This window comes from Babylonia areolata, chromosome 27 (assembly GCF_041734735.1).
Source record: "Babylonia areolata isolate BAREFJ2019XMU chromosome 27, ASM4173473v1, whole genome shotgun sequence".
Taxonomy (NCBI): Eukaryota; Metazoa; Mollusca; class Gastropoda; order Neogastropoda; family Buccinidae; genus Babylonia; species Babylonia areolata.
Genome location: NC_134902.1, coordinates 11,001,449 through 11,017,202, shown reverse-complemented (window position 1 = coordinate 11,017,202; position 15,754 = coordinate 11,001,449). Strand labels below are relative to the sequence as shown.

The 15,754-nt window shown below is 41.7% G+C and overlaps 2 protein-coding genes across 3 annotated transcripts in view; one reads left to right on the top strand and one right to left on the bottom strand.

The window, feature by feature from the left end:
- LOC143300990 (DDB1- and CUL4-associated factor 7-like) overlaps window positions 1-12,589 on the top strand; it is a 31,922-nt gene extending 19,333 nt beyond the window's left edge. The window contains exon 9 of the mRNA XM_076614963.1: window positions 5,106-12,589. Within this exon, the coding sequence (XP_076471078.1) occupies window positions 5,106-5,278 (173 nt within the window). The 3' untranslated portion in view covers window positions 5,279-12,589. The remainder of the gene's footprint in view (window positions 1-5,105) is intronic.
- A 1,574-nt stretch (window positions 12,590-14,163) lies between these two features.
- Window positions 14,164-15,754, bottom strand: part of LOC143301511 (MYG1 exonuclease-like) — a 47,822-nt gene continuing 46,231 nt past the window's right edge. For both annotated transcript variants that reach the window (XM_076615853.1, XM_076615852.1), the window contains one exon: window positions 14,164-14,400. In XM_076615853.1, the coding sequence (XP_076471968.1) occupies window positions 14,223-14,400 (178 nt within the window). In that variant the 3' untranslated portion in view covers window positions 14,164-14,222. The remainder of the gene's footprint in view (window positions 14,401-15,754) is intronic.

Genomic DNA, 15,754 nt, shown 5'->3' with positions numbered 1-15,754 from the left:
ACGCCTGGCTACTGTGCGGGAATCCCTGTCAGCACCAGGCGCCTCCAGTGACACAGCTGACCTTGTGTGCAGGTGACATCGCAAAGGCACTCAAGGTGTTTACTCTGCATACTGGAACTGCTGGCAAACCACTCAGTCAATCCCACACACCCATCCAATATGGATCTCGCCAACTTTCTTGCCTTCCTCTCCTCCTCCAAAGGCCTCTCTGCCTCTGCAGTACGCGTCCATCACGCTGCAATCAGCTCCATTCTTCGGCAACTGGGTGGGCCCTCTTTCTCAGATGACCCCCTGCTCAGAGCACTGGTTCAGGGGCTTCCCTCAGTCATGCATGTAAATCCCTCCGGACTCCTTGGGACCTTTTTCTGGTCCTACAATACCTCCGCAAGGCCCCCTTCGAACCCCTTGCTATAGCTCCTTTCAAGCTACTCTCCATGAAGACACTCTTTCTTGTCTCACTCGCCTCAGGCAGGCGCTGTAGTGAGGTCCATGCCCTCAGTGGCATCATACAAGATATAGCCTTTGAGCCGGACGGATCTATCTCACTTAGATTCCTCCCTGAATTTCTTGCCAAAAATCAGACTCCTGGTACACCATCTCCCATTCTTTTCATCAAACTGCTCTCCTCTATACTGGCCCATGATGACGAGCACAGATTCCTCTGCCCGGTCAGGGCCCTGCGCATATACCTTAAAAGGTCGCGTCCCATCTGATCGTCCAAACGCCGCCTCTTCATTAGCTGGAACCTGGGCCATCTGCGTGACATTAGCAAGACGTTGCTGTCTTGATGGATAGTCAATGCAATTAAAGGCGCGTATGCAGATGTAGGATTGAGACTTGATGCCTCCTCAGCCAGAGCGCATGAAGTCAGAGCATGGTCCTCTTCTCTTGCCTTAGCGCACTCAACACAGCTGCAAGATATCATGGATGCTACCTACTGGAAAAACCCTGCCACCTTCATCGACTTCTACCTGAGAGACGTCGCACGCCTGTGGGATGATGGCTCAAGAGGCATCGCTTCTGTGGTAGTTGCACAACAGGCCATCACAGCACACAGACAGTAGAACAGGTGAGCCCTCCACCTTGTTGTGCTATTCTGCACTAGTTGGGTCATGGTTAAGTATGTGTAATTAAAAGGAAATTTTCTATCTAAAATTACGTTTAAATAACATACTTACCGTGATCCAAATTTAAGACCCTCCCGTCCTCCCCACTTCCTGTTCTCCCTGCTCGCTGCGCTGGTGATGACATATTACCGTCAAAAGAGGGCGCTAGCCAGCAGGACAAAGGGGAGATTACCTACTTCCGGGAGGTTATTGGTCGTAGTTGCTTTCGTTTTCTCCGCATAGGCGGATAGTAGTTTGCACAGGACAGGAATGTCAGACCCCTGCCGGAGTCTGCACTAGTTGGGTCACGGTAAGTATATTATTTAAACGTAATTTTAGATAGAAAATTTCCTTTTCCGTTGAAAAAAAGTTTTCCGCTGAGAAAAAATCCATTTTGCTATTCTTGTACTAAATAGCAAGGCCTGTAGAAAAGCCAGTTCAGATCTGTGCTAATACAGGGAGAAAATGACGGGAGATGGGGATCAGGAAGTTGGTGTGAGACTTAGTTGTGATGTCAAGGACCACTGCTATCGCAACATTATAAGTTATCTAGATCTGAGAGTCAAGTGTGTTGCTTCAATCAAACCGAGAGATTAAATTCGCACAAACACACACACTGACACCCACACATGTGCACATGTGCACACCCACTCACACCCATTTTTCCATGGCTGGCATACATACATGTCAGCTCACTTTGAATGCATGAAGATTCAAAAATGGAGACTTTGGAGGGGGGGAGGGGTTTTGAGAAAGAGTGATCATGAATGATTTGTAATTTGTAATATGTTTCTTTCATTTAAAGCACCCTGAGCTCTGAAAGAGGAAGGGTGCTATATAAACGTACATTATTATTATTATTATTATTATTATACACGCTTTCACAGATGTCCCCCATACCACCCCATGCAAACTCACACACATGCACATATTCAGATGCACATATTCAGATGCGCACATGCACACAGATCTATACGTACACACTCAAACACAATTTCCATCCTTGTTCAACCCCAAAGGCCCTTGGACACTTTACAATAAAGTAGCATTTGACATCAGTGCTTTGAAATTATGTCAACTGATGATGCAACAATACACTTCATGACAGCATTTATATGTTGTTTAGATCTGAGATCTGAAGCGGAGGTACGGAAGATGCATTATATGCATGAAATATTTTGTCTTGTTCAAACACACATGCGGCGGCGTCTATTCATAGGACGCCAGGATATTTCAGAGCCGCCATTGTCTCTGTATTCGTTCGTCCATGACATCATTCCTTGGGCTTTATATTATTTGAAACTTTTATGTGTGTGTGTGTATGTGTACTTATGTGTGTGTGTGTGTGTGTATGGTTGGCACACACAGTTGTCTGTGTGTGTGTGTGTATGTGTGTGTGTGTGTGTTTGTCTTTGTCTGTGTCTGTGTGTGGTTGGCGCACTCGCTTGTCTGTGTATGTATGTGTTTATGTGGCTGGTGCACTTGCCTGCGCTTCTGTTTGCGTGTGTGTTTGCGTGTGTGTTTGTGTGTGTGTGTGTGTGTTTGTGTGTGTGTGTGAGTGTTCGTTTGTGTGTGTGTGTGTGGTCGGCGCACGCGCTTGTCTGTGTGTGTATGTGGTTGGCGCGCTAGCTTGTGCTCCTCGGTGTATGTGTGTGTGTATTTGCGTCTGTGTGTGTGTGTGTGTGGTCAAAAGTTAAATGAGTGGAAGGATCGGGTGGCGTGACAAGGTCATTGATGTCAACATAATTTAGTAAGTACTAAATCAGTGTGTTGAGTGTGGCCCCATCCCCTTCCTCCCACCCTTTCTCATTGACACTGCACATGCACACACACAAACAAACACACACACACACACACACACACACGCATGCAAGCACACGCATGTACACACTCAAGCGCGCGCGCACACACACACACACAAGCACACGCATGCACACACACAAGCACACACACACACTCATACACACACACACACACACACACACACACACACACACACACACACACACACACACACACACACACACACACACACACACACACACACACACACACAAGCACATGCATGCACACACACACACACACACACACACACACACACACACAAGAAGACAGATCTTACCGTCTCACACATATCAGGTCTTACCATCTCTCAATCTCTTTCTCTTTTGCATGTGGTGCTTGCATGCGCATGCACTCACTCACACACACACACACACACACACACACACACACACACACACACACACACACAGGGGCACTTCTTAGTTCTTACCATCCTATCATTGAAAAACAGTGGACTGTTAATGACAAGGATATCAATACCAGTCTCAATTATTTCTTTATTTAAAGCAAACATAGAGTATCTATGAAGTTATTAACCCAAAATATAAAGATACCAGACTTGTAAATATTGTATGATAAAATGATGTATCTAACTGCGCATTTCTGTGAGGGAAAGGGGGAAGAGTAAATTTATGAAAGGTGTGAAGTATGAACACTGGACATTTTTTCCTTGTAATCTGTAATATTTTTACTCTGGTTCTATGCCTGCCAGTTCCTCTTACTGGGTTCTCCACATTGGTGGGTATTTGTGTGTAAACAGGAAAAAATATCTAAAGTATTTTCAATAGAAAAAAACATAAGTACCGTAAAGTTCGGTCTATTGAGTGCACTGGTATATAAGCCGCACCCACTAGATTTTGAAAAAAATTGAACTTATACACACATAAGCCGCACTTATTACTGGTACCGGAACACATACCAATACTACAGAAAAGCTGTCAATACTGTATGTTACGAAATAAACACAAACGGAAACAACACAAAGAAAAGCAACCACACACACACAAGAAAAATAAACAACGAAAATAAGATCCATAATTTAGGGATAGTCAAATTTATTCAACGTCGTCCTGCTCACTGAATCCACTGAAATCTAAGTCTTCAGTGTCTGAGTTGAAGAGAACCAGCGCAGCTTTCTCCGCCATCTTGTCACTGACTTCACTTTCACTTGATGAACATGAATGCAAGGTGGAGGTCGCTGCTGGTTCGTTGCTTGCACTGTCGTCTGCTAAGTCGATCGCCTTCAATTTGAAGGCTGCATCATAGGCATTTCGTCGTGTTTTCAGCATGATGAGGGTGTGCGCTTGAGCAGGGTAGACATGAATGCTGATCTGAAGGCTTCAATGTGTGCAGATTTGATTTTTAAAACATGAACAGTTCACACACTAACCAGAAGCTCATCCAAAAATTCATGGACAGAAATCATGATTTTGGTGAGTTGAAGGGCAGCTAAGAACAGACGAGAGCATGACACTTCCAGGATCGTTAAAATCCTCAGATAAGCCGCATCATTGTATAAGCCGTAGAGGTTGAAGCTGGGAGAAAAAATAGCGGCTTATAGACTGAACTTTATGGTATATTAGCAGACATTTTACTTTATAAATGGCCTGAATTATTGTCAAAAGTTTCTATCCAAAATCAATATTGTCAGCCAGGAAAAAGCTTCTTTATGCTTTACAAACTGACAAAAACCCATTTCTGCCAGGGGTCTTTGCCCCCCTGGCCCTCCCAGCAGGGTGTTGCCCCTGCACCCCACCAGGATCTAGGTGGCCCCTGGACCCGGGCCTGGTTTTCAGTGTTTGTGTTCCCCAGCCTGCCTGATTGTAAACATCCAAATGGGTTGTAATGATCCTAACATTCTGGCATGAATTCTTAAGTACACAAACACAAGACAAAAGGCGTACCAGGATAAAGTTGTCAACATTCTGGCTGAAACCCCCAAAGAAGCTCCCAAAACATCAGCATGAATTAACAATTGTACTAGCATGAAGCTCCAAACATGGCAGCTCAGAACGTAACAGATGTTGGCACCAAACACTGGCACAAAGCCCCACCTGTTTCACTGTTCCAGGTCCTAACCTGTACATTCTGACCAGGTGATTGCAGGTCATCACAGGCTGGTAGTGACCCTCGTGTGTGTGCATGCTGTTGCAGGAGATGACCACCAGGCACTGATCTGGGACATCCAGCAGATGCCTGAAGCCATAGAGGATCCCATCCTAGCCTACACAGCTGGGGGAGAGATCAACCAGATCCAGTGGTCAGGTTCCCAGCCTGACTGGATCGCCATCTGTTACAACAACTCCATGGAGATCCTGAGAGTGTGAGGGCCCGCGCAGCAGCTGGCTGACGTCCACAGGGCCTCAGTCAGTGCTACAGCATGCAGCATGCAGGCCCCAGCACAGCATGCCTTGAATACGGGTATCTTTCATCTCCACCACTAACACTTCTACATCTAAACAGTCCTGTGTACACAGCTTGCAGACTTCTGCTTTTGTGCAATGTGTGTTCAGATGGCAAGCATCATCATAAACATACGCAAGAGTCTTAACATTTCTATTGCTATTTTCTTGGAATCAAAATTGCCTGGTTTCATCAGTATTAAATGCAGCATTTTTCATGAGATAGGTGTAGGTAGCAGTTCTTTGAGTATTGCTGCTGTTTGCTCAGAAATTTGAGCACTGGTGGTTTTCTGTCTCCAAGATCAGTCTGATCATCATCTGTCATCTCAGTGTGTATCCAGGGTTTTAATTACCAACCCAAACACACTACCTCGCACATTTTTATTGATCTGTTGTTGCACGTTTTGTGGTGTTCATTGTGCTGTGTTTTTGTTGTTGAGAAACAGGAGGATGTCAGAATAATCATGAACTTTTGAGCTAACTTTTTTTTTGTAAAGCATGTATTGCTTTTTTTTCCAGTTTTAAAGAAAACTTTTGTATAGAAGGATCTGTGTCACAAATAAAGTCTAGGTGTGTGTTCTATAAGGGTCTGGACTGTGTGAATTCATAATTTGAAGATCTGTGGAACAGGATCATTTCAACCGTAAGCTGAATTCATTTCAAGATTTAGTCTTGTGGATTTATAATTTGATTTGTTGTAAAGGATAAAAAAGATCAAACCTGAATTCAAGGTTATTTGGTCAAGGAAACTGTACAGCATTGTACTTATTTCACTAAACCATGTGACTGACTGGTGACCAGTTGATGGCACAACACCAAGAGAGGCACAATAAAGAGCTCTCCAAGCTGACCCGTACTAAAGATGTGGACTAAAGGTCGAAGTCACAACTGGAATTAATTGTGGTCTGCATGAACACTTGTGGGTATGTACTGTCAGATTTTGTTGGGAATGATTGATTGCTTTGATCAGTACTGAAAGTTGTGAGGTGAAAAGAAACTGCTTTAGCATTCACACTTATATTTTATATTTATATCAAAAAAGATTCATGTGGACTTGTGTGTGTGTGTGTGAGAGAGAGAGAGAGAGAGAGAGAGAGAGAGAGAGAGAGTGAAGGTATCGCCTTATCATTATGATCTGGCTTTCATTAACTGTTCAGGAAAGTTCTTGCAGTGTATACAACCTGAATATAAAAGATTAGATAATTACTTTTTTGGGATGGAAACTGATTGGTAACACCACAGTTGTGATGTCTGTGTAAATTACATAAGACTTGGAGAAATTTGGATGCAGTGGATTCTGCTGGGAAAAGTTTCAGCTTGCTTCAGAGATGCACTTCAACAACCAGTAATTCTGTTGAGAAAATGAAGTCTCAAAATCATTCACAGACCATTTCCTCAGCTAATCATGGAAGGCAGCATAGCAGGCATTTGTAAAAGATCAACCAGAAGGGAGAAAAAAAAAACTTGTTTGCCATTTATAAAGGACCAAAACTATTTGTTTGCCATTTATAAAGGAGCAAAACTATGTGTTTTCCATATATAAAGGACCAATCACCCCCGAAAACGGAGTATGGCTGCCTACATGGCATGGTAAAAATGGTCATACACGTGAAAGCCCACTCGTGTACATATGAGTGAACGTGGGAGCTGCAGCCCACAAACGCAGAAGAAGAAGATAAAGGACCAATCAAAGGAGAGAAAAGAACTTGGTATCATTGTGGTGGTTTGATCATCGATGTGCCCATGTAAATGTTCATGATGAGAGGAAGTGGAATATGTGTTCACATGAAAAAGATGGGCATAGGTCAGGAGTACATTTACACAAAGGCTCTAAGCACCATAATTTCATTTCATTTCATTTACACAAAACAGAATCTATTGTTATCTGTGGAACTTGTCTGGATTTTGTAGTCACTTTTGTAGTATGAACTGGAAAAAACCCAACAAAGTTAGCTTGACTGTCTTGCTATAATATTGCTTATTGTCACTTGTGTTGATGAATAGATTTGAAACCAGTGCCATATGCTATGTGAAATACAGCAGGTCAACTCATGTTGTTTACAGCTTTCATTTTGGAGCCCTTTAATCTCATCCATTCACCACTGTAATGGTGCCAGAAAAACATTTCATTCATGACATGGAGAACCAAATGTGTGTCTGTATTTGTATGATGATTGATGTGTGTCCACTGGCTGTCCTTGCATATGTAGATACATGGATGTCTACCTGTGCTATGGTGTTAAATAGAACATTCTGGTTCAGGTTTAAAAATCATAGTAAAATGATATCAGGTGTGCACTTTGTGAGTTGTTTGCATATTTTTGGTAATGTCACCTTGGATTGTGTCCTTCACTCTCCCATCTCCCCAGTCCCTTCCTACCTTTCTGAAAGACTTGTCAGGCTCCTTTCACACTGAGCCCAGCCAGTCGCTGACAGCAGCTGACTAAGAATTGAGCACATGCCATTTTGCACTTTCCTGCCATGTGTGCTGGCAATAAATGTTCACATTGGCCACAATCATCACAAGCCAGCTTTTTGATTTGTGGCATGTACACAAATGAGATAGATGGCTGGTCCAAGGGTCAGAACTCTTCAATGATACCAGCAGCATGACTCCCAATGATTCATGGTGGACCAAGAAAAACTTAACATTGCTGTGCAGAAATGATCAGTTATTTATGACAAGATAAAAATTTGTTTACTGCCTTGTCAGATCTTCTGTACATTGCTCTTGCAGATTTGGTAAAGTATCAGGTTGCATTTTTATGTATTCTACAGATTTCTGTGGATCACTCATCACCTGGCGCATTAGATGATGGTATCCTCCATGTGTGCTATGATTCTGATTAATGGAGTTCACACAGTATTGGCAAGAATTCTGTTTTCAATGTTTTATGTTTAAAATTTCCATACTGCACTATTCCTTTCTTCCATCTGGAGAGCACCATCTTGTTTCTAGCTGGCATTAGCTGGCTTTTTCTGACATGAAATGTGTTGCTTTGTCAGGCTGATGGCAGCTGGCTGTCAGCAACTGGCTGGACTTAGTGTGAACATAGTGGAAGGATATTTTTTCAGAGCCTTGTAACAGTCAGTCCATTATATCGAGGCATGTTACATATAGGCATCATTGTATACACAGGCTTGACCCCTGATTAAAAGGTGGGTTAACTCACTCAGTACAGCCAGTCCTCTCTTCTCCTCTACACAGACCCCTCGGATGTCCAGTGGGTGTCTGAATGACCCAACCTTTAGCTTCCGTCGTCAGAATTGTGGTATTCTTTGTCAACATTCACCTCTTCAGTATAAGAGCCTTCCGCTTGCAATATTTTGATGATGGTAATTGGGGTGAAATGCTGTTAACGTCGTCTCTTTCGCCGTTCGTATGGAAAGAGTTAAACACAACAACAAAATGAAAACTTCCTCTAAGAGTAGAGGGATGAGCACCGTCCTGTATTTTTTGGAAACAACTTTTTTCTTTACCGCCCTGTAACAGTGGCTGGCCAGACTATATGTACTATACATCATGGACATATTCTGTATAGATACCTGTGGAGGTGGGGAGGGGGTAAATATGACTGGAACCTTGTCTGCCCAATCAGATATCATTCAGGTTGTCTGGGTCAAACCTCTTTCCTCTCCAAAGAGATTGGCAGGAGTGGTGACCTAGTGGTAATGCACACATCCAGGAAGCAAGTTTCCAAATAAAAGTGGCTTTAAGTCCCATAGGACTGGGATTCTTACTCCACCTCCATTAGACTTTTAAGTGGTGCTCTAGGTGCTAGTCATTCAGGTGAGATGATAAACCAAGGATGTGTGCGCTTGTTAAAGAACCCATGATGACAAAGGGGTTGTCCCTGGCACAATTCTGTGATCATTAAACACTACAGCATGTTCTCCTTGGGAAGAGCAGCCTGGATCTCACACAGAGAAATATGTTGTGACAAAAAGACATTTCTCTGTTGTAACTGACAGAACATCACTGGTGAGGATCAGTCCTGAAGCCAGAGTGCCATGAGGTCAACATGGGTGACACTGGTCACCGTTTGTGTAAAGCTCTCAGTGAGGCTTCCCTCACAGTGTGGCAGTGGTGATGCAATGGACAAGTGTCTTGTTCCACATTGCTGGCTTGGCTCTCTTCTTTCTGGCAAACACTGGTGTTGCTGATTTAGCTGACATCTGATCATTTTGAATCATGGAAATTAACATGCTAGTCATTTCGTGTACCGGTACACGTTGTATTCAGATACCTTTTCTTCCTGTTGCGTTTTGATGTGATTCTCCTGTGTGTTCTTGATGTATTTAGATGCCATTGGTGTAAGAGTTCCTGGTACATATTGATGCCTTGTGTGTTTCTGTTGTAGAGATCTTTGTTCTATGCATTCCTGTTGTATTTAAGATGCCTGCAAGGTAATGTATAACTTATATAATAGTGAGATGTGACAGAACGTGAATGGATTGATTGCTTACTTGCTTACGACAAAAAACAAAAAAAAAAGAAAAAAAAAGAAAAAGAAAAAAAAAAACTGCCTAACAATAGGCTTCCAACAAGTCTGAAATCTTGGAGGTCCCAGGGACTCTTTTATTATCCTGAAATTCTTAGGGTTCCCAAGACTACCTTCAGATGGTTACTCTAATACTGCACTCTAATTAAATCTGCATTGCTACACACATGTGATGGCAGGCATATCTTCTAGTCATAGCCGTTTAGGTTTCTGTGCCAGAAAGGGTGAAGGTAAACAACTGTTACATGCAGCAGATGATCCTAGAGTCTGACGAAAGCTCCTTCTTTAGTTTGTGTGTTTTATGAATTTTTAGAATGTCCCCAGACCCATTCCATGAACTTGCAGTGCCTCCTTTCCATTTTCAGTGTGTAAGGGACACACATTGATGTCTTGTCAGAAGCCTGGAGTTGTATGAAAGTATAAGAACAGCAAGTTGAAATCGTCAGACGTTTCCCTTTTTCAACTTCTTTACACACATTAAACAGACGAACACCATAGTTGATGGTAATATGGAAATGAAATCACAGAGTGTGCATGTGCATGCGCACACACCCAAGTTAATCATCTTTTTCAACGAATTAAAAAACTGAAAAGTGTTGCCTGTCCGACTCTCAGAATACTGATCACATTTCTCCCCACCTCCATACTGTACATTGGCTCCCCATTGAATTGAGAATTAAATGCTTAGTTGCATGTCACTGCTGTTCTGCTTTCCACCCCACAGTACCTACCTATCTTTCTGACTTTATCCCTCAAGAACTCTCAAGAATTCTTTGCTTTTCCTCTGACTGTTACCTTCAGAAACTTTGTGTCAATACAAGAACCCATGGTGAACGTTCTTTCCTCTCTTCTACTCCTCATATCTGGAACAACCTTCCTCATCATATGCCTGCATCTGATTCTATATCTGCCTTTCGCTCTTCACTAAAAACTCTTTTTAAAACCTATCTATCATCACTCTCAGCTTCCTTCTTCTCCTACACCATCCCTGTCAGCTCACTTCAGATGCATGACAAATGAGAGGGGAGAGTGGTTGAGAGAGTGGTCATGAATGATTCATGTAATTTATAACTTTTTCTTTCATGTAAAGTGCCCTGAGCTCTTATTTTAAATAAATTTTTATTACCATAGAATTTCCAGTGTCAGGTTTTGAGAAAGACAGGAGAGAGAGCAGACATCTGATAATGTACCAATTATCAACAATTATCAACTGTCATGGGAGGTCTTGATCAATCTCTTTTGAAAGGCAGACCGTATTATTTTGTTTTCTGCTTTTGTTTCTTTTCAAACAAGCATCATCTTTGTTCAAAATATCAGTCGTCGTTGTTTGTTTTGCTTTTCCTTATACACAGTTGATATTATGCTCTAAAATTGGATGCATGAAAATAAGATGCAATTCTTTTTTTGTTCTTTTTTTAAATAATAATTTCTTATGTGGGCAAAACTTGGCTAAATACTGATATGATTGTTCAGTTTTAGCTTCTTAGTAATATTTTCCTTTGGAAAAGACATGAAAAAGCTGCATCAGTCTTCACAATGTGCACTTATGTGAAGTGATTTTATATTTTACTTAATAAAATATTGCAGAGATTGTGACATCAGTGTTTAATTTTCATCACTTCCACCGTTAATTTTTAGTAACTGAGGAAAATGTAGTTGAAAGGCTTCATGGAAATTCAAATATTTTCCAGATTTATTTGGACCTTGTGTGCAAAACTGTTTTTCTGTGCGACTTTTTCAGCCCTGGAAATGGTCTTGCCATTCCCCCCCCAACCCCACGAGACTTTTCCAAACTTTCAGGACTGTCGGTGAACTCTGCAGCTGCATGTGTGTGTGTGTACAGGCTTTTGTGATGGATGGTGTGCCATTGTTGTGTTGCTATCATTGATTTTGTATATACAGTGGATATTATTGAGATCTATTTATTTATTTATCGACTGATTTGCTTGTTTATACATTTGACATCGAAGGCAGTCGCAAAACTTTGAACGTCGATGTTGGTTGATGGGATCAGTGAATATTGAATATAATAATGATCATAATCAAGATCACAAAATATTTTACTTCAAGCACCACATCTTGAATTTGGGGTGTAATATTTTCCTTCCATATGTGTGAGGGGTTTTGGCAATATATGGCATGAGACGAGGGATGAAAGAACAGGCATGCAGAATGTGGATTTGTGAGGTTTCAACTATCGGTCACATTCATATCATTCCATGGATTTTTTATGCACGTTTTTGGATTTTAAAAAGAAATGATATGATTAATCTTACACTTTGAACAGATGGCATTGTTGTATTTTAATAGATGATATTGTTGTATTTATTTATTTCAAAAGAAAGACAAATTCTGATGCTTTAACTTGAGAAACATGGTAAATGAGGATACTCAATTGAGGTAGTTGAATGATGTGTGCTATTCCTTTGAGGTGGTTTTGCCTCACTGTTTGTGTGGGTATGAATATATTAACACAAACATATTAACTTTTTATGATGAAATTTTCATGACATTTTCTATTTGTTGATATTGTGTTGTCATTTTCAGGATGTGATTATAAAAAAAAAAAAAAAAAAAAAGAGTATAAAATAATGAACTGAGTGGATTTGTCAGGTGTAATGCTAGTGCTAGTGAATTTTTTAAACAACAGAATATTGTAATGTCTCAGAATGTCAACACAAAAAGAATAATAAAAGAATTTTGTACTGAGCCAAAGTGCACAATATTATGTGAGTGTGTGAGGTGAATGGTTTTTTGTTGTTGTTTTTGTGTTTTTTTCCCCCCAGTTTTAGTGGTATTCCTCCCACACTGCTGATTGTGAACAGCCCCCCACAAAACCACACATGGGTTCTTCCGTCATGGTCCCAGCATCAGCAGTTCACAGGAAACCTTTGATGTTACAGTTAGGTCATCATGAGGCCACACACCAGTCAGAGGAGACCCTGCACTGCTGCCTAGTCACTTTGGTTGTGTTCAGTAGTGCCTGTTCTCACATACTTAGGACACCACCTGCTATGCCCCCTACTGATGCAAAAACAACTTAGTTGCAGAGCCAGACTGAGTTAGCAACAACAGTCCACCCTGAATCTGCTGACACCAAAGACCTTGACAGGACTCACCCCAAGCACGAAAGTAGAGGGGGATCGAAACCGAGGTCAGACTTTGGGCTTTAAAAAAAAATTATTTATTTATTTTTTAATTGACGATGGAGAGGAGGATAGTGATGACAATGATGTTGCTATGGAGGTCCATTTTGGTTTAGGACTAAGTGACAAGGCTGTACTCTATGCTTCCTGTCATAATGATATCCCGGCATTAACCAGGCCCAAGAGATACAGACACTTGCACTGTTAGTCAGGAAATTTGAGAAACACACCCAAACAGGCATCTGTGAAGCGGATGGTACTCGACTGTGTGGTCCCAGTCTTCCCATTTAAGTCCATAGCACACTTAACTCTTGAGTAGGAGCTGGCCGCTGGCTCACCTCTGCTCGGAATCAAACCCATGTCCTCCAAGCTGTAAGTCCATGACACTAACCACTCTGCCATGGCATCGAGTGTGAGGTGAAGGTTTTGTGGATACTGAAAGGTATTCTGAAATGTAAGCTCACTGTCTCATCATGTGGACGCACGAGCATGCACACACACAGGCAAACTGTATTCCCACTACACTAAGAGGGAGACAGAAAAAAGCACTTTCACTTTATACACTCCATTAAAACTTATTATGTGTGTATGTTGAATCAATGTGTATGTACTTGAGTGTGTACCTGATGCATGTGTGGATATCTGGTTCCTACTGCACTTCAATGTTGATAGTGCAGTCCAACCAATTTCACAGAGGAAAAGTATTTCTCAGTAGAAAGAAAAAGAAAATTAAAGTCCAGTGTTGACACAAACATGACATTGTGAACAGCAGTACAGCTGTTGTAAACACTTATTTGAAAAGGCTGTTGCTCCAAGTGTCCTTGAAAAAATACAGCTCATTTCAAGCAAAAATGTGGTCCCTCAAACTGGTGTTGTGTACACTTGGAGATCCCCACAGGAACAATCACATAAGAGTGTTAAAGCTAACTTCTGTAAAGCTGTTGTAACTAATCTGATTGGCAGTCCAAAACCTTGAAACAGATGTGCAAACACCGAATTCTACAAGTAAATCAAGACAGACATGTAAAAAAAAACCATGCCCTGTTTCATCCTAACTACCAGACTTGTCCCAAACAGACTGCATACTCAAACCAAAAATAGTTCATTGGCTCTACAAACACAGCTTTCACTAAAGCAGACAATGAACCAACAGAAGTCACGATAAATTTCCACCTTTGTTTATTTCTTCCCCACTCCCACACCCAAACTATCCAGTGATGTTCAGGCTTCACACTTTTCAGCCAGTTTCAAAGCTGTCTGCGCCATGGTGAGAGCACCATTGTATGTCTTGTGGCCGCCGATAAAGCCTGAAGCGTGGACAAAGATACAGTCTGGGATTCCGCTCTTTGTGCTCAGCTCCTGGTCCCTCAGGCCACGCCACTCCTCTGGCAGCGACAGTCTGAAAAACCAGAGGGTCAGACTGATCACTGTGGATTACTTTTCATCATGAAGTGGGCTCTAAGCACTTAAAATGAAACAATAGTGAACACATGTACAGTTGTGTATAATGGCCACAATAGCACAATCAGACATACAAGAAAACAACAAACCACACATATAACTATATACAGCAAATATGAACTAGCACACCAAAAAGGGAAGGCGGGAGGAAACAGACGACTATGGCCTAAATGTTTATGTGAATTTTGATCGGTAAAGTAAATTTTCTTCCTAAAATTACGTTTAAGTAACATACCTACCGTGACCCACTAGTGCAGACTCCGATAGGGGTCTGATCCCTGTCCATTGCAAACTACTACCCGCCTATGCGGAAAAAACTAAAGTAGCTACGGCCGATAACCTCCCGAAGTAGGTTACCTCCCCTTTGCATCCCTGACCAGCACCCTCTTCTGACAGCAATTCGTCGCAACCAGCGCAGCATGCAGGGAGAACAGAAAGCAAGGAGGAACGGGAGGGTCTTAAATGTGGGTTGCGGTAAGTATTTTACTTAAACTTAATTTTAGGAAGAAAATTTCCTTTTAACCCCTAGGCTGCCTATATGACGAGATAACTCGTCATGGCAAGCATGTATGCTTCGCTGCCACAATGACGAGATAACTCGTCATCGAAATATTCTGACTTTTCCCTGGTTTGCATTCACTTCGTTGACAAAAATAGTGGTAGCTTTAGCCTGGGGAATCTTTCTAGATTCTATTCATAGGTAGAAACCCCATCTACGTCATGAAGCAGTCCTTTATTTGAACTGACTCAACAAAAGGTCGGACTGACGCCGTGCTCAAGACATGCGATCGTGACGAACTAAATCAACCAAGATTTCTTTCTTTAGCTGATGCTCAGAAAGAATTGAAGCGTAAATTCGAAGAAGACAGTGATGAACATTTATAGGGCGATTTGATAGAAAATAAAGGGAGCAATCAAGAGAGTGGCCAAGATGCGACTATCAGTGAGTGATGCCAGCTGTACAGATGTTAGCAGATGACAGAACATGACCGAATTTTTAGCAGGACACAGTGTGAGTGATATTCTTGGCACTCAGCCAACGCAGTCTGATGAGAACTGTATAAAGTGACCGTGTGAGAGGGGTGAAGACTGAGGGGGCGTGGCCTCACATCCATATTATCACTTGGAGAAGTTACAATGCATTGTGTATCTATCTCTTAAATATATATATATATATATATATATATAGTGGTTGTTCTAGTATGATTTTGTGTCTGCAGATATCCATTTGTCCAGAAAATATGATATTTTTGTGCAAATTACCTGACTGGTGTTTGTAATGAGCAAGTTGA